At 42.7% G+C, this 19,808-nt stretch overlaps 1 protein-coding gene across 9 annotated transcripts in view; it reads right to left on the reverse strand.

The window, feature by feature from the left end:
- The window catches only part of FAM193A (family with sequence similarity 193 member A), a 227,574-nt gene that overhangs the window by 39,243 nt on the left and 168,523 nt on the right, over positions 1–19,808 (reverse strand). For all 9 annotated transcript variants that reach the window (XM_058301418.1, XM_058301388.2, XM_058301395.1 and 6 more), the window contains 3 exons: positions 17,900–18,053; positions 17,605–17,784; positions 8,485–8,736 (listed from right to left, as the gene is read on the reverse strand). In XM_058301418.1, the coding sequence (XP_058157401.1) occupies positions 8,485–8,736; positions 17,605–17,784; positions 17,900–18,053 (586 nt within the window). The remainder of the gene's footprint in view (positions 1–8,484; positions 8,737–17,604; positions 17,785–17,899; positions 18,054–19,808) is intronic.

Raw genomic sequence — 19,808 nt, forward strand, 5'->3', positions numbered from 1 at the left:
AGGCTAAGAGCGCTTAGTGAGAGAGCATGATGAGAAGTAGCAATTAAAGACAGGGAAAAGGAGCGATTAAATAGATGGCTTCTAAGCCTTAGGGACCTTCCGGTAAAGGGAAGAACTACTGGACAGGTGTAACTCAGCTAGCTGTATCACACTGTACTGGTTGTATGACTCTGGGAAGCTTGGCCCGAGAGCCTATATTCCATCACCCAAATGTGCCAGAGAACTCTCATTCACCGTTCAAAACCCTATTCTGGTGTCACCTCCTCAGTAAAACCAACCCATGGCTCCAATTACTCTTTAGTGTTACTTTTCTACCTTGCCTCTACAGTTTCTATCAAGGCACACTATATAGTATTTTGACTTCTTAAAATATGACGACATTTTTGTCTTCTCTTGAGCCTGCAAGCTCATGGAGAGTAGGGATTTTTGTTTTCCTAGCATGTAGCACAGGGTCTGGCACATATTGGATGTTCAATATATGTTTAGTGAAGGATTGAGCACAGAGTAGTCAAGGCGCACAGCCCGTGTGGGTGAAGGTGTTCTGCAGGAACACATCCATCAATCCAACGTTGGAAAGCAAAGTTCATGATTCTACAAGTCCTATTTATACACTTCTTCGAGAAGCCCATCTACTCGAAAAAGGAGGTCCAGGTGTACAGACAAAAGGCAGTGAACAGGGGGCTCCAGAACAACACAAGGTGTATTTTTTAAATCAGTGTTTCAGCACCAGTTGCCCACGGACCTCAACAGCGTAAGAAAAGGTGCCTGTCAACGAGACTAGTTTTGGGTCCTGCCTCCGTGAATCCACCATGACTTAGCCACGGACTAAGTGGTGACAATCACTAGCACACTCTTCACACGAGTCCACCAGCTTCCATCAACAGTTCTGAATCGTTCTCCACTTTTGAGACCAAAGAAGTACTTCATAGGAAAACAACATTTTTGCCTTAAATGAAATCTCTGACACAAACACAGTCAAAATCCTCACTGGACACATGTCCCGAGTTTGTCCAAAGTCGGGTGAAGCAGACTGTTTTCTACAGCACCTAATGCCCAGCTCCGATACTATGCACTCAAAAAGACATGCTGCAGGCAGACTAAATCTGCAAATGCATGCTTGCAAAAGACAACCAACACTGTTCAAAAAACGGTTTCTGATTATTCAACAGTTAATAAGAAAATGAGGCTGACCATCCTGTATTTCTGCTTAACCGAGGTTTTTCAAAATCCCTCCCAGAGAGGCAAAACTTCTGTTTTGCCCTTGCTATTTCTCGGTTCCAAAGAACTGAACACAACCTCTAACAGAAAACATAGGCCAAATCTCCTAAGACCACCCCAAGTCAGAATCTGTTTTATGTCCCTCATTTCCACACAGCTCTCCCCTCCAGCGCCCTGTCTCAACTTACACCACTCTAACCTTATGAACACCGCCGCAACAGTGGTACTTAATTCTCAAATAAGCCTCTAAGGGAGGGGTCAGGTGCAAGCCTGGGCCTCAGAGACAACGGGGGATCTCAGACTGACCCCAGGGCTCAGCGCCATGCCCGCCCGGCACCTGGAGCTGCCTGGTGGCTGCTTTCAAAATGTCCATGTGGTCCCCTAGAGAAGGCACACTTTCCTAGTTATCGCTGGCCCTGCAGGATGGAGCAACCCGCTGCTCCTTGGCCAGCACGCTGGTGGGCGCTGCCCAGATTCGGAAGCACGGCCCCAGCCAGAACACACCTGCTCCTCACCCGAAGGCTGTGCTTTCTTTTCCGCCCAGGCTTGGTCAAGTCCTGGAGGTGAAGGGGACTGACGGACACTAGATCCTAGACAGACCACAGCAAACACCTCCCTAGGAAATTGCTGAGCCACAGCAAAAGCAAGGGAAACTGCCAAAGGGAAAAAGGAAAGACATGGTGAGAACATGGGGACAGAAACACAGAGCGGTGAGGGTGGGCGTTAGGGAGAGCTGCCCTGAAGGCATCAGCAGTTACGGGCAGGAAGCCTGGGTGAGCAGGCAGGGCAAGGCAGTGGACATGCAGGAGATTAGATTCTCCCACACCAGGGCCAGGACTCAGACCCGGACCTGGGCCCCGTCCCAGAAGGGACCTAGGACTCTCCCAGGCAGGGGCTTCCCCAGGCTCCCACTCCCTGTTTGGAAGCTTGGGATTCTCACATATTCATCTGGACAAAGGCATGCCCAGAAAATGAAAAATTACCAAACATACGAGGAAACAACACCCCATGAGTAAGTGAGCAGAGACAATAAAGGCCAGACACAGAACAACTATGCAAAGGCTTAAAGAAAGAAAAGATGGAATAAAAATGACCAAGGAGCACGAGAACATGAACTGATAGACATAGAGAAATAAATTAACTAAAGCTGAGAAATAAGAATAGGACTTGGAATTTAACATGCTTAGAGGTGTACTGACTGAATTAAAGGGTTACATGGTATCCTTTATTTGGAAGCAGAGTAAAGACAGTAACATAGATTTGAAGACAAATATGCATAGTAAAATTCTAGGGCTGACTGGTACTCCAGAAATAAGGGCCACAGAGCACATAATCTTCCAGGCAGGACAGGGGGAAATGGAGTAAAGGGAAGACACCTCAAAAGGTAAGAAAGAAGGGAGTGGATGTAGCTCAGTAGTTGAGCACCTACTTCCCATGTACAAGGTCTTGGGTTCCATTCCCAGTACCTCCTAAAAGAAAGAGAATAAAAATAAAAGACAAGACCAACAAAAAGCACAAAGCAAGACTGTAAACATTCCAAATATCCCATTAAGTACACTAATATAAATAGGCTAAAAGTCCTAGCTAAAATACACATTGTCAGACTAGCAGAACAGCAATATGCTATTAACAAAGGAAAATTAAAACCAAAAGGAATAAGAAAAAACAATTCAATGCAAGTGTTAACGAAAACAAAGCTGTGATAAAATAGTGTCACATAACTGACAATAGGGATAAAGAAATCACTGAAATGCTCAATTCACAAGGAAGAGTTAATGTTCTATGCATAGGACCATAGTCTCAAGGAAAAAAAAAAAAAGTGGCATCTAAAAAACATTAAATTCCAGGCACTGAGACTTCCAGCATCAGCTCTAATCTACAGAATTTGGAAGCTGTCACTTCTGTCCTTACAATAAAAAAAAGCTGGACCAATTGAAAATCCATGACTTTTCTTGGACCCATGAGAGGACTGAGTTTACAGGTAAAGAGCGCCCTAAAATCTGGAGAGGGGGTGAATCCCTGAGTAGCAGCCAAGCTCTGCTGGCCTGAAGCAAAAATCACCAATAGCTATATAAACCGGGAGAAGCACTTGAGGGAGCACTTCCACTGAGCGCCGGGCGTGGACGCTGCCCAGGTATGGGCCAGGGTGAGAACACGCAAGTCCCGGGTGCGGTGAGAGGGGCCCACACTCACATGGGTGTCACCTCCAGGAAACCTCTAGTTCTCCTGATGAGTGTGAGGAAGATCCACTAGAGCAAGGGAAGGGGAAGAGTCACCTGGCCATCACTGAGAAGGCCTCCTTCCAGGGCCTCCAACGAAACAAGACTGGGTCACGGCGGGAAGACGGTAAGACACAGACTCCTCGAGGAGGTGGACGCAGCAAGCCCAGGCGAGAGGGGAGACGGAAACACAGACACTAGAGGGCCTCGAAGCCGCTGGCACCTATGGCTAGAGCAGACGCTAACAGAGCCAAGTCCTAGCTGGGTTACTGAAGGAACATGGCACATGGTGAAATTTTAAGACAGGGCATTTAAAATATTTCTGATTAATATGCTAAGGACGCTAATGGAAAAAGTGGACAACATGTAAGAATGTATGGGTAATGTAAACAGAGATGGATGCTCTAAGAAAGAATCAAAAGGAAACGCTCGAAATCAAAAACACTGTAACAGCAATAGAATATGCTTTTGACGGGCTCATCAGCAGACTGGACACAGGCGAGGAAAGAATTATTGAACTTGAAGCAATGCCAATAGAAATTTCTCAAAATGAAATGCAAAGAGAAAAGAATGAAAAACAAAACCAAACCAAGAGGGCAGAATGAAACACCCAAGAACTGTTGGACAATTTCAGAAAGTATGATACACATGTAATGGGGCCACAAGAAAGAGAAAAGGCTTGAAGAAACATTTGAAGTAATAAGGGCGGAGAATTTTCCAAAATTAATGACAGACATCAAAACCACAGCTACAAGAAGCTCAGAGAACACCAAAAAAACTACATCTAGGCATACCATATTCAAAGAGCAGAAAACCAGACCAAGCAAACATCCTGAAAGCAAAGAGAACGGGGCAGGGAGCACCTCGCCATGAGGACAGGGCCAGGAAGTGCCCTGCACGGCTCCCAGAAGCCAGGCTAGCAAGGAGGGAGCCCAGGGAAACATGGGTAGAGTGTTCAAGGGAAAAAAGGTGCGACCTGGAATCCAGCACCTAGTGAAATTTCCCTTCAAAAGTGAAGAAGAAATAGGCTTTTTCAGACAAAGAAAAAACAAGGACGTCCACCACAAGCAGACCTGGCCTTTAGTGTTACTGGAGGAAAGTAAGGTAGGAGGAAAACATCCAGGCCAGAAACTGGGGTCTAATAAAGACAGGGTGAGGGTCAAAGGAAATATCTCTTTTTCTTATTCTTCATCAATGTAAAAAAAAGAACTAGTTTAAAATAATAACTGTAACTATGAACAGGGCAAGTACAGCATAAGGATAAGTGAAAACAATGACAGCAACGTCCCCAGGGATGGGCGGGACAAACCAGGGAATACTCTGCTATGCCATGCAGGCAGTCTGTTATTTGAAGGTGGCCTCAGATTAGTTAAAAATGTGTATTGTAAACTCTAGGATCATTGCTAGTAATTTTTTTTTTTTAAAGATTTTATTTATTTATTTAATTTCCCCCCCTCCCCTGGTTGTCTGTTCTTGGTGTCTATTTGCTGCGTCTTGTTTCTTTTGTCCGCTTCTGTTGTCGTCAGCGGCACGGGAAGTGTGGGCCGCACCATTCCTGGGCAGGCTGCTCTCTCTTTTCACGCTGGGCGGCTCTCCTCACGGGCGCACTCCTTGCGCGTGGGGCTCCCCCACGCGGGGGACACCCTTGCGTGGCACGGCACTCCTTGCGCGCATCAGCACTGCGCATGGCCAGCTCCACACGGGTCAAGAAGGCCCGGGGTTTGAACCGCGGACCTCCCATATGGTAGACGGACGCCCTAACCACTGGGCCAAAGTCCGTTTCCCCTGTAATTTTTTTTTTTTAATGAGGCATAATTACTACACCAAGAGAAGAGATAAAATGTAATTATATAAAATGCTCAACTAAAACCAGAGAAGACAAAAAAAAAGAAGCCTCTGGCAGCAAATAGAAGAGAGTTTCAAATATGGCTGCTATTAATCCAAATATGTCAATAATCACTTTAAATGTGAATAGTCCAAACATACCAATTAAAATAGATATTTTCTGATTAGATTAAAAAAACCAAGATGCAACTATATGTTGTCTACAAGAAAACTACTTTAAATATGAAGACTAAGGGAAACGGACTTTGGCCCAGTGGTTAGGGCGTCCGTCTACCACATGGGAGGTCCGCGGTTCAAACCCCGGGCCTCCTTGACCCGTGTGGAGCTGGCCATGCGCAGTGCTGATGCGCGCAAGGAGTGCCGTGCCATGCAGGGGTGTCCCCCGCGTGGGGGAGCCCCATGCGCAAGGAATGCACCCATAAGGAGAGCCACCCAGCACGAAAGAAAGTGCAGCCTGCCCAGGAATGGCGCCGCCCACACTTCCCGTGCTGCTGATGACAACAGAAGCGGACAAAGAAACAAGACGCAGCAAATGGACACCAAGAACAGACAACCAGGGGAGGGGGGGAAATTAAATAAATAAATAAATCTTAAAAAAAAAAAAAAAAGAAGACTAAAGTAAAAGTAAAGCAATGGGGACAAATATAGCACATTAACACTATTTGAAAGAAAGCTGAAACAGCTATGCTAATTTTATACAAAGCAGACTCCATCATAACAAGGAAAATTAGCAGGGATGGAGTGGGGTACTCCATAAAAATAAAGAGGTCAGTTCTCTAGGAAAACAAAACAACCCTAAATACATACACACCTAACAACAGAGCATCAAAATACGTGAGGCAAAAGCTAAGAGAGAAAACAGGCGCCCGCACTATTGCAGCTGGAGACTCCAATGCCACCTGCCAGCAACGACAGGTGAGGCCGGCGCTGGCAACAGCCCTGCGGAGTGCGCGGGCAGCGTCCCTGTTCCCACAGCTTGCCCAGCAGCAAGCACAGGCCACAGCCTCAAGCTCACTGGGGATGGGGAGTCACCAAGACAGGAAACATCCTGCCACCCAGCATACCTACACAAAGTCAAAGGAGAAGTAATACAAAGTGAGTTCTTCAGACCACAGTGGAATTAAACTAGAAACTGGAAACAGAAAGATACCTGGAAACTCCCCCGATATTTAGAAATCAAATTATATGTTTACTTTTTCTCTAGTACTTCATTACTGTATTTTCCTTCTGCAACTACATTTAATTTCTAAATAACATATCTAGACATGTAAATTAATCAATGGTATTAAGAAATCTGAAACTAGGAATAGTCTCTAAAATTTATTAATTTCAAGAAAATAATTTTTCATCATAGTTACTGTAAGTATTTTAGGCATTACACGTATACCCACAATGAGCCAAGTATAAAAGAAGAATTAAGATACAGGCTTAAAGACAGAACTGAAACTCCTTAAAGCAGCTGATAGTGCAGAACTGGATGAGACACAGAAAGGAAGGTCAGAAGGGCCTCGCGCCTTCCACCTCTGGGCTCCAATGACCTCGATCCTCCTGGCATTGCGAGGAGACCCACTTAGGTATCCTGGAGACAAGCTGGGTCATTCTAACGGGGCACACGTGTTCTCTGGAAGAGGTTTCTACCAGTTCCAATGGGGTTACCAGGTTAAGCAACTAACTCAAATAACATAAACTTTTGTAAGATCTGTTAACTGACAATGCTTGTTAAGAGAAACAAACATTTTCATGTCAGATACAAATGAAGTATTTGGTAATGGCAACTCATTTTTACAAATAAAAATATCAACTTGCTAGAGCATTTTAAATGTATTGATGAATAATCTTGATATTAGTAACAAAGTGGTTGCAAAAAGGTTTGATTATAAATTCTTAAGTTTCCGAATTTAGCTTGACAGCTGTATTTCCTTTCTACTTATGACTCTTTCACATCCTCTAGATTCAAGCTTAACAGGTATCAAATGAAGAGATACCAGATACAAATGGTGTTCCTAAAAAAAGGCTTTCTTCCCCTTTTACCCGTACACAGACTACCTATAACTTCCAGAGAAAAGGTCAAAAACCAGAGGAGAATATCCATTTTTAAGCTAACTACAGTGTCCCAACAGCCTTCAGGAAGACACAGCTCCACTAGCTGTCATGGATTTTTGGGAAACACATTTACCCAGAGGAAAGCAGGCTACTTATTTTAGTTAGTTAGTTAGTTAGTTAGTTATTTTTGGGAGGTACCAGGGATTGAACCCAGACCTTGAGTGTGGGAAGCAGGTGCTCAACCAATGAGCTATATACCTGCTCCCTGCAGGCTATTTTTAAATAGTAACTTAGTAAAACTTGGGGAACATTCCAATTTTGATCAATTAGAGCTAACCTTGAACCAGAATAACTAGTAAAAATAAAAAACAACCAGAATTTATGGTCAAAGTCAACAAAGGTAAGTTCGAAATGGATAGAGGCAAAGCTATCTAAAGTATGAAGACTGAAACCAATCTAAAAATGTAACTGCAAAACGCAAGGTTCTGAATAACTGCATGGGGTTCCCCAGGAGGAAAGGCCCATAACCTCACGGGACTTCCTAAACAGGCAGGCTCTTTCCTGTCTGCCCTCTGGGTACCGCTCAAATCCCTCCACACCATCACGATTTCCCACTGCGTTGCTCTTAGAAAGGCTCCACAAACTTTTCAAAACACGAAGATTAAAGCCTTTTCAAGTCCAGTCAAAATCAGCAATGTGAGAGAATCTGGACCCTTTCTCCTTAACGCTGTGCATTTCTAAAGTCCTTAAGCTTGGACGTGGCAGAACCCAGCCAGTGCAAGAGGCCTCCTACACTTACCCTGTGAGAGCGAGAACCAGGCCCTAAGGACTACAGGAGAGAGGGCAGAGGGTGTCCAGGTGGGCAGATGGAACCTGAGGACGACTGGTTACCAGCTTGCCTGATAAACTAATGTTCTCATGAGTTTGGAATGAATAAGTCATGACTTTCATCGTTGTTTGTAATGACTTTCAATTATAAAGGCTCAAACTTCCCAGAGCTTAAGAGATTACACGGCAAAAGAAAACACTTGCAGACCTTCCTGGCAGGTGTAGATGGTGTACTATGCAAGTTGCCAATTTATAAATTTGTCGTTTCAAACAGGTACCCCTGTGAGATCCTTGTGATGGGGAAGTTTTAGCCTTTTCTGATCCAACATACCTTACTGTGTGTAAACGGGGGTGCTGTATACAAGGTGGGGTGAATAAGAGGGCGAGGCAGATGTGGAATAGTGTGCAAAGGTACATGTCCATGGATGTGGGGGTAAAGGTGAAGTGCAGGATGTGTCGGCTTCTCCGGGTTCAAGAACTGGTGGCCAGGAGGAAGAGCTCCAGCTGTCATCGCTGACGTTGTCAATCCCGAAGCTTCTTGTTTGCAAACATGACATTCACAAGTGTTCTGAGCTTGCTCAGTCTAAAGGCAAAGAAAAAAAAAAAGTACATAATTACCAAAACAAAGAACATAACAGCTACACGGAAGCCAGTCACATTTCTGCAGAGCAGTTGCACAGCAAATGCCAAGGCAATGGGGGTCGTCCTGATACCCGAACTGGCCGGCCCCACGCCCTGGTGTGGAAAAATGCGGGGTTCCAAGAGACGGCAACTGAAGACGTCTGCCAAGAAGAGATGAGCACGTCACCCTCCAAGCAGGTACGTATGGGGGTAGCAGCCTGAGTCTGTATCCTCTGCCTGCCTGAGCAGGGAGAAGAAAACTGGTGAGGACAGCAGAGGGAGGAGAGGCAGCTGGGACCGGGATGGCTATCTCTGCTGGGCCGAGAGTGCTAATAAATGGTTATACAAAGTCTCCTTAGACTGGACCAAAGAAGGGGCTTCCAGCTATGGTGAAACACTAGTGAATCAACCCCCCCCCCCCCAATCCAAAACAAATGTAAACAAACTGAGAAACATTTATTTATGTGAATCAGCTAGAACCACGGGTGAGAATAGCTAGTGAGAGTCTGGCCTTCCTGCCTGGGCTGTTCCCATCCTCCCACCCCCAGTATCAGCTCGGCTGGTGGGAATTGGAGTTCCACCAGAGCCAGGCTATTGAGAAGAGCTCTGCCGCCAGAGGAGCAGATGCGACTTCAGGCAGTGGGCAAAGCCCACTGCGATGATGTCAGTAAAAGAAGCAGACTCTAGAAAACATACAGGTGCCCTGGCTGCAGTGAATGACAGCAGAGAGGAAACTCCCAGGGAGACCCTGGCGACGTGAGAGCAATGCAGCAGCTGCACAAACCCTTCACACCCTGCTGGTGGACCAGGAGGGAAGTCTGTGCGAAGATCGCTTTGAGCACTGCTGCCCACTGAGGGTGCTCCCCAACTCACAGACAGACACGAGCACAGGGGGCGGACGCCCTGCAGGCTGGAGGCACGTGAGCAAACCTCTGTCCAAATAATTGGCTGTCCAATAAACTACACAGACACGGGTGTAACCTCTAGGAAGCTAAGCTGAAAAACAAAAAGAACGAAAAAACTGAGCAGAGCCATTGTAAGTGGAAAAAAGAGCCTGCTATTTAAATCCAGGAACAAAACAAAAATCAAAATGAAAATAACAAAAAACCCATAAATGGGAAAGTCAGAATGCAAGGTTGCTATATTATATAAAACGTTCAGGTCTCAACAAAAAATTACAAGAAATGCAAAGAAACTTTCCTTGTAGGAAAAAGAACAGTCAAAGTAAGCACTCATTAGAAACTGATTCTGAGATTCTGAGTGGGCCTAAATATTGGATTTTGCACACACAGATTTCAAAGCATTTTATAAATATGTTCCAAGGGTTAAAATAAACTATGTTCAAGGAATTAAATGAACATACGAAGACAAATATTTAAAATACATGAAATCTCAGTAAAGAAAAATAAAAAAGAATGAAATCGAAATTCCAGAGGTGAAAGTACAATAACTGAAATAAAAATCTCCCTAGGATGACAGCTCAATAGCAGATTTGAGATGGCAGAAAAAAAGTATCTATGAAGGTGAAGAAAGAGCAATAGAAAATATCAAAACTGAAGAGAAGGAAAAAAGGTAATGAAAAGGAATCAGAGACCCATGGGAGAAAATGAAGCGTACCAACATATATACAATAAATCCCTAAAAGGAAGAGATAAAAAGGGAAGAAAAACACACAAAGAAATAATGGCTGAAAACTTTCACTTCGCAAATTTGATGAAAATCCTTAGTCTACAGATCCATGAAGCTCAACAAACCCTCAGACAAAAACAAAGAGGTATACACTCTGATACATCATAGTCAAACTGCTGAAAGACAAAGAAAAAAAAAATCCCAGATGCAGCAGGAGAAAAGTGCCTGATGGTGAAACAGAGGCTGCTGACTCCTGGTCAGACACAGTGAGGCCTGCGGACGGTGAAAGGACACACACACAATGCTGAAGGAGGAATTGTCAACTAAGAATTCTATCTCCAACAAAACCATCTTTCAGAAATGAACACAAAGTGAAGACATTTCCAGGTAAGAAAAATTACGAGAACTCATTAGGAAAAGGAAGGAATGAGAAACTCCAAAATCCACCTGTAAAGGTATAAAAGATTATTTAAGCCCATTTTCACTCTTCTTTTCTCTTCTGTAAACAACATAAAATTGTATAAAGCAATAACTATAATACCATGTTATTAAGTTTATATAACATACAATGTAATAATGTAATATATATGACAAGAGTTCAGAGAAAGAAAGACATGGAGCTATATTGAGGTCAAAGTTTCTATATTATACCAAATTCAAGTATACATGGAACATTATTTAGGCCAGATCATATGACAGGCCATAAACCAACTCTTGATATATAAGAGATCTCTAAAATGCAATAACATAAGGTTTTGTTTTAAGAACTAGAGAAAGAAAAACAACCTGAATCCAAGATAGAATAAAGAGACAAAGATAAAAAAGAGTGAAAATCAATGAAATAAAAAACAGATTAACAAAAAATGAGGGGGAGTGGATGTGGCACAAGTAGATGAGGCACCTGCTTCCCATATGGGAAGTCCCAGGTTTGGTTCCTGGTGTCTCCTAAAAAGAAAACAAACAGAGCAGACAATGAGCAAAAACAAATGAGTAAACAATGAGCAAACAGATGACGGAGCCAACAGCCAACTCAGGGCAGTTGATGTGGCTGAGGTCCTGGTAAACTTCTGGTGAACTTTTCATTTGACTTAGGGAGTTAAAAAAGAGAGAAGACAAAACTACCTAAATCAGGAATGTGTATTACTAGAGACCCTACAGAATAAAAAGGATTATAAGGGAATATTATAAACAGTTTTACGCCAACAAATCGGACAACTTAAGATAAAATGGACAAATTCCTAGAAAAAAAAAAAAAGATTACCAAAATTTGCTCAAAAAGAAACAGAAAATCTGAACAGACACTATAACAAGTAAAAATATTAAATCAGTAATTAAAAATCTTCCCATAAAGACAAGGACAGGTCCTGAGGATTTCACTGACAAATTCTATTAATTGTTTAAGGAAGAAAATATACCAATCCTGTATTAACTCTTTCAGAAAATACAGGAGAATAATAACACTTCCCACCTCATTGAAGAGGCCAGTATTAGCCTGATACTGAAGCCAGACAAAAATATCACAAGAACAGAAAACTAAACACCAGTATCTTTTATGACTATAGATGAGAAAAACCCTTAACAAAATACTAGCAAACTAATCCAGCTACTATTTAAAATTAAAAGGATTATACCCTATGACTTGGTGGGATTATCCCAGGAATGCATACCAAATGATGTGTTATACCACAGTAACAGGATAAAGGATGAAAACTACAGAATTATCTCAATAAGTGCAGAAAAGACATTTGAAAAATCCAATGCCCATTCCTTTTAAAAGAAAACGTTCCTCAAACTGATAAATGGCATCTAAAATTTCTACAGGTAGCATCATACTTAATGGTCAAAGACTGAATGCTTTCCTCCTATGACTGGCGAATAAGATAATGATGTCTGCTTATACTACTTCTATTTGACGTTGTACTGGATATTCTTCCAGCCAGCTAAGTAAGGCAAGAATAAGAAATTAAAGGTATTCATATTGGAAAGGAATAAGTAAAACTGTCTTTATTTACAGACAATATATTTCTTGTATGTAGAAAATCCAAAAAAATCTACCAAAAACTTTTTAAAAAACCTATTAGAATTAATAAAGGAGTTTAGCAAAGTTGCAGAATATAAAATAAGCAAATATCAATTGTATTTCTACATAATACCAACTATCAACTGGAAATGGAAAATTTTAAATACCATTATAGGATAAAAAAATACGTAGTTCTACAGAATGAACTTAAGGTATATAGTCAAAACCCACAGACTGAAGTTTTTAAAAGTTGCTAAAAGACCCCAGAAATTAAAGATAATTTAAATAAGTATAAAGATTTATTGTCCTCATAGATTGGAAGATTTGGTATTATTAATATTTCATATTTCTCAAACTGATCTATACCTACCCACAAATGAAAGACCAGAGACCTAGAGGATTTCACTGGTCAATTATATCAAATATTCCAGAACTCAAAATGCAAGCAGACTTCTTGGTAGAAAATTGACAAGTTGATCCTAAAATGCAAAGGACCTTGAATAGCCTAAACAATTTTTAAAAAGGACCACTAAGCTGAAGACACACTTTATCTGATTTCAAAGGTATACTATAAAGGAATATAAAGGCAGTGAAGTACAGGTATAAGGAAAGACACAGAGAACAACTGAACAAAACGGAGAGTCCAAACATAAACCTTTACATTTACAATCAATTGATTTTTCACAAAAGGTCAAGGAAATTACATGGGGGAAAGGATGGTCTTTTCAGCAAATGGCGCTGGGGAAACTGGATAGCCATATACAAAAAGATTAATTTAGACCTCATACCATAAACAAAAATTAAGACAAAGTAAACCACAGACCTAAATGTAAGCGCTGAAATTACAAAACTTTCAGAGGAAAACAGTTTTGGATTAGACAAAAGTTTCTGAGATATCACATGAAAGCATGTCTCCTAAAAGAACGTATCGATAATATGGGATACATTACAATCTAAAAACTTGTTTTTCAAAAGATATTATAAGGGGAAACATGTGGCTCAAGCAGATGGGTGCCCGCCTACCACATGGGCGGGGGGGGGGGCGGACGCGGGGAGGGGAGAGGTCCCAGGTTCAGTTCCTGGTGCCTCCTAGAGAAAACAAACAGGAGAGTAAGCTGACCCAACAGGCTGATATGGCGATCTGACACAACAAGATGATGCCACAAGATGACAAAACGAGGAAACACAATGAGAGACACAACAAGCAGGGAGTGGAAGTGGCTCAAGTGATGGGGCACCTCCCTCCCACATGGGAGGTCCCAAGTTCAGTTCCCGATGCTCTGCAGACACAGAGAGCACACAATGAACAGACACAGAAAGCAGACAGTGAGAGCAACCATGAGGGGCAGAGAGAAATAAATAAAATAAACCTTAAAAAAAAAAAAAAGACACTATAAGAAAATTAATAGACATGCTATATACCAGCAAGAAATATTTGCAAATCATATAGTAGATAAAGGATATAAACAACTCTTACAACTCAATTTAAAAATGGGTAAAATGTTTGAATGGACATTTTACCAAAGAGTGAAATATGAAAATATGCTCAACGTCATTAATTAGAGAAATACAAATTAAAACCACAATGTTATGCTACTATAACACCCACTAAAGATGGTTATAATCCGAAACACCAAGTGTTAAAAAAAAAAAAAGAGTATAGGTAGAAAACTGGAATTGTCGTACATTACTGGTGGGAATATAAAATCACACTGTTTTGGAAAAGAGTTGAGCAGTTTTTTTTAAAAAGGTTAAACATATACTAACCATACAACCAGCAATCCCACTCCTAGGTATGTACCCAAAAGAAAAGAAAACACCTATTCACGCAAACATTTATACACACATGTACATAGCAGCACTATTCCTATTAATCAAACTCTGGAAACAACCCAAATGTCCACAAATGATTTCTATGTACAAGAGGCAGCAAAATAAATACTACAAAAACCCAAAAGAATTTCTGCTGCAAGGATAAAAATTACTACTACTTTGTCCTAAAATAGTACCTCTTAAACAGAAATTTTCAAGCAGTTCTGAGAGTTACTTTGTCAACCTTATGCAATTTTTGAGGATGCTATTCACAATGAGATTACCATTTTGAAGGTAGAAAGAGGTAAATAATCTGTCCACTGCAGTGCACCAATTAATACCTGGGAACAGAGCCAGGAATCCTGACTTAGTCCATGGTACCAAGCACTAAAATAAGCTTTGTTTGGGAAGTCTAATGCCAAATTCTAAAATTAAACACAAACTTTAATATGTATAATTACATAAAGGTATTCAACTTCAAAGAACATTATAGTCAATGTTTATAAAAAAAAATCACATATCCACTTAATAAACAAATATTGTCTTTTGCCAAGCAAATCTCTTTAATACATAAGAGTACACAGAGAATGAAAAGACAAAGAAAACGGGCAAGACAGGAACTGGCAATTGACAGAAAACAAACGCCCGTAAATGTATGAAAGGATACTCAGCTTTGGCCATAAATTAGTGAAATGAAAATTGAAACCAATTGGAGGTTACCATTTCTAACCCAACCCAAAGCAGTGACTCCACTGTTTCCAGGTGGCCGTTGTGATGTTGCTGCCCCCTCCCCACTTACTCTGCCCAGAAAGCCCACTGCTGATGACCAATCACCAGGACGCATTTGCTTACTTATGAAATGTGGGCATGTAAGGTTATGCACTAAATAGTTTATAATGGCAAAGCAGTGGGAAACTGGTTAAAAGCGAAAACCAGGGAAGCAGATGTGGTTCAAGTGATATGGCCTCCGCCTACCATACGGGAGGACCTGGGTTCGATCCCTGCGGTTTCCTGGTGAAAAAGAAGAAGAGAGGGGCGGTGGACTTGGCCCAGCGGTTAGGGTGTCCATCTACCACATCGGAGGTCCGTGCTTCAAACCCCGGGCCTCCTGACTGTGTGGAGCTGGCCCATGCGCAGTGCTGATGCGTGCAAGGAGTGCCCTGCCACACAGGGGTGTCCCCTGTGTAGGGAAGCCCCATGAGCAAGGAGTGGGCCCCATAAGGAGAGTCACCCAGTGCAAAAGAAAGTGCAGCCTGCCCAGGAATGGCACCGCACACACGGAAAGCTGACACAACAAGATGACGCAACAAAAAGAAACACAGATTCCCGTGCCACTGACAACAACAGAAGCAGACACAGCAAACAGACACAGGGAACAGACAACCGGGGTGGGGAGGGAAGGGGAGAGAAATAAATAAATAAATCTTTAAAAAAAAAAAGGAAGAGAAAGCGTGCCCGTGCATCGAGCCAGTACCCACGCAGTGAGCCAGTGCCTGTGCAAGTGAGTCATGCAGCAAGATGATGCCACAACAAAAGAGAGACGAAGGGGAGAGTCAAGGTAGGCACAGCAGAGACCAGGAACTGAGGTAGTGCAATTGACAGGGAATCTCTCTCCACATCAGAGGTCCCCAGGATTGAATCCCAGTGAATCCTAGAGGAGAAAAAATGAGAAGACAAAAAGAGGAATAGATACATAAGGTCACGCAGTGAATGGACACAGACAGCAAAAACAGCAGGGTGGGGGGGGAGGGGAAGGAAAAAATTATTAAAAAAAAAACCCCAAACTAATGAACAAACCACAGAGAAAGTATTCTGCCCTAAGACTACACCTTTACTCTTCCTGAATTTCTGGCCTAAGGACTTTGACTCTCGGCAGAATGTCCACTCTCTGGCCTGCCCTATGGGACTTGGATTTGCTGACCCCCACAATCATGTGGGCCTATTCCTAAAATTTTAAAAGCAGTCCCTAAAAACTGAAAATAAAACAAGATAGAGAGTTGTAGACTCATAATAGAACAGGCTTCCTCCAGGAATTCCAATAAACAAAGTAAACAAACAACAGAAGCCTACAGTGTGTCCACATAATGAAACGCAGAGGACGAGAAACTGCTCCCTATAAAGACAGAATAGGGCTGTTCAGAACATATTGTAGACAAGAGGTATACTAGCATACAGCCCTTTCCTTAAGAAAGGGGAAGAATAAATATTTGTATTAACATCAACACAGAAAGGACATACAATAAACAAATGAAACTAGTTACCTACTGGGACTGCCGAGGGGACGTACTGAACAGGGTAGATGCAGAAATGAACAATACCTCTCAGTATACACCTTCTAAAGTATATTTTTTGGGAAATGGATGTGGTTCAAGTGATTGAGCTTCTGCCTACCACAGAGGAGGTCCCTGGTTTGGTTCCTGGTGCCTCCTAAAGAAGACAGTGAGCTGGTGTGAGAGGCAGGCATGGCAAGCTGACACAGCAAGATGACACAAGAGACACAAGGAGAAAACATAATGAGACACAACAAAGGAGGGAGCAGAGGTTCTCAGTGCCTCCTAAAGAAGACAAGCAAGACAGCAAGCTGACATGACAAGCAGGTACAGCAAGTTGATGCAACAAGATAATACAACAAGAGAGACACAAGAAAGAAAAACATAATCACAACGAAGCAGGGAATGGAGATGGCTCAAGAGAGTAGGCGCCTCCCTCCCACATCAGAGGTCCTGGGTTTGGTTCCTGGTGCCTGCTAAAGAAACAAGGAAGATGAACAGACGTGGGGAGAAGTAAATAATAAATCTTGGGGGGGAGAAAGGTTTATTTTTCTTTTTTGAACCATTTATTACATCATCTATTAAAATTATCTAATGAACCAAGCACCTTAACCTCCACTTATCATCCTTTCATTTAAAAACTACTTATGGAGCATCTATTATAAATAGCCTTGAATGGCTGAGGAAAAAACAATAATCCAATAAGGCAAGCTCACTTCTGGTTAACAAACAAAAAATGTGCATGCATCTGAAAGAAAAGCCTCCTCAGAAAACCAACTTTCCTCAAATGTTAACATTCCATTGTTTTATTTTATAAAAAACAACAAAACTTCCACTTGCTTCTATACAGACAAAAAGACTCTGTGTGACACCTAGCTATAAGGGAACTATGCTGTGGCGTTGCAAAATGCAGATCGATGGTTACAGAGTCAGGCAAGAAGCCAAAATCACAGTCACGGTAATGAGTCATGTCTCTTTAATCCTGAGAAACTATTGGAAATGCAGTCCTTACATACAACAATAATGCTCGTATTTAGAGAAAATATACACAGAGAAAGAAACTCTTCATAAAAAAAAATTTGGAGAACACAGGACGTACTTGCTGAGCTGGGTAAGATGGAGGTGGACTGTCCACTTTATTCTCCTCGCTCCTGGGACTTCTACTAGCCAGAGCTCTGTCCTCCTTTGAGGCTCCTGGCGGCTCCCCGCTGCTCTCACCATCTGCTTCTTCATCGTCAGCTTCCGAAGAACTACTACTAGTGCTGCTTACCTGAGGGGACTTCAAAAACAACCTTGTGTAATTGACGGGTTTCAAAACAGAAGGTTAAGAGAACATGAAAACGTGGGGACGTTTTACGCCATTTGTTGCAGCTCCTGACAAGCCACACCCATACCTCGTCCTTCAGGGCCATGTTTTCCCCGCCACCGTTCAGCTCGCTGTGGATGCCATTCATGTTGGCCACAACCTCGGAGTCGTCATAGTTATTCAACGGATAAATATCAGCAAATTTGGCTGACAAAGGCGCAACGTCTTCATCATCACTACAACTGAGACCAAGCAGAGAGAGTCACCAGGGGAGGACGATGAAAAACCAACTCACTAAGCAGACAGCTTGCTCACGCATGACCACCGCCCCTCACAGACAGCACTGCGCCAGCGACACGCATGTGCCTCCACATGGCTCAGGAACCTGAACATGTGTGCTACTGGGAAGAAACAAGGAAAACAAAATCTCGTAAGTAGAAACACTATTATTTAAACAAAAATTTCATCAGATAATTGACATTACATTTCCACTTGACACTGCATTTGAAATGCCTTGAGGTGAAACCTTCTCTTCTGCCACCCCCAACAGATAGAGTTCATTTTTAATTAAAAAGAAAGGGGGGGGAAGCAGACTTGGCTCAGTGGTTAGGGCGTCCGTCTACCACATGGGAGGTCCGTGGTTCAAACCCTGGGCCTCCTTGACCAGTGTGGAACTGGCCCATGTGCAGTGCTGATGTGCGCAAGGAGTGCTGTGCCACGCAGGGGTGTCCCCACATAGTGGAGGCCCACGCACAAGGAGTGTGCCCCGTAAGGAGAGCCACCCAGCACAAAAGAAAGTTCACCCTGCCCAGGAATGGCGCCGCACACACGGAGAGCTAACACAACAAGATGACGCAACAACGGAAACGGACTTTGGCCCAGTGGTTAGGGCATCCGTCTACCACATGGGAGGCCCGCGGTTCAAACCCCGGGCCTCCTTGACCCGTGTGGAGCTGGCCATGCGCAGTGCTGATGCGCGCAAGGAGTGCCTTGCCATGCAAGGGTGTCCCCCGCGTGGGGGAGCCCCACGCGCAAGGAGTGAGCCCGTGAGGAAAGCCGCCCAGCGTGAAAGAAAGTGCAGCCTGTCGAGGAATGGCGCTGCCCACACTTCCTGTGCCGCTGACGACAACAGAAGCGGACAAAGAAACAAGACGCAGCAAATAGACACCAAGAACAGACAACCAGGGGAGGGGGGGGAAATTAAATAAATAAATTAATTTAAAAAAAAAAAAAGATGACGCAACAAAAAGAAACAGATCCCTGTGCCGCTGACAACAACAGAAGTGGACAAAGAAAAATATGCAGCAAATAGACACAGAGAACAGACAACTGGGGTAGGGGCGGGAAGGGAGAGAAATAAATAAATAAATCTTAAAAAAAAAAGGGGGGGGGATAAAGCGGGGAGCTAGTGGTTGAGCTCTGGGACTCTGAGCACAGGGTTGAGCACAGGGACTCTGTGGTTGAGCACTGGCTTCCCACATACAAGGTCCCAGGTTCAATCCCCAGCTTCAGAAATTCAAAAAGAAAGAAAGAGGCTATTCAGCTGGGACAGAACAGTCTCATCAACAAATGGTGCTGGGAGAAGTAACTGGATGGCCATAGGCAAAAGAATGAAAGAGGACCCCTATCTCAGACCATATACAAAAATGAACTCAAAATGGATAAAAAACCTAAACATAAAAGACAGGACCATGAAACTCCTAGAAAAAAATGTTGGAAAGCATATTCAAGATTTGGTGGTAGGAGGTGGTTTCTTAGACCTCATTATACCCAAAGCACAAACAACGAAAGAAAAAAGAGAGAAGTCGGACTTCCTAAAAATTAAACACTTGTGCTTCAAAGGACTTTATCAAGAAGGTGAAAAGGCAGATAACACAATGGGAGAAAATATTTGGAAACCAAATATCCAATAAGGGTTTGATATTCTTGATATAGAAAGAACTCCTATAACTTAAAGATAAAAAGACAAATGACACAATTCAAAAATGGGCAAAATA

This window comes from Dasypus novemcinctus, chromosome 1 (assembly GCF_030445035.2).
Source record: "Dasypus novemcinctus isolate mDasNov1 chromosome 1, mDasNov1.1.hap2, whole genome shotgun sequence".
In the NCBI taxonomy this organism is placed as follows: Eukaryota; Metazoa; Chordata; class Mammalia; order Cingulata; family Dasypodidae; genus Dasypus; species Dasypus novemcinctus.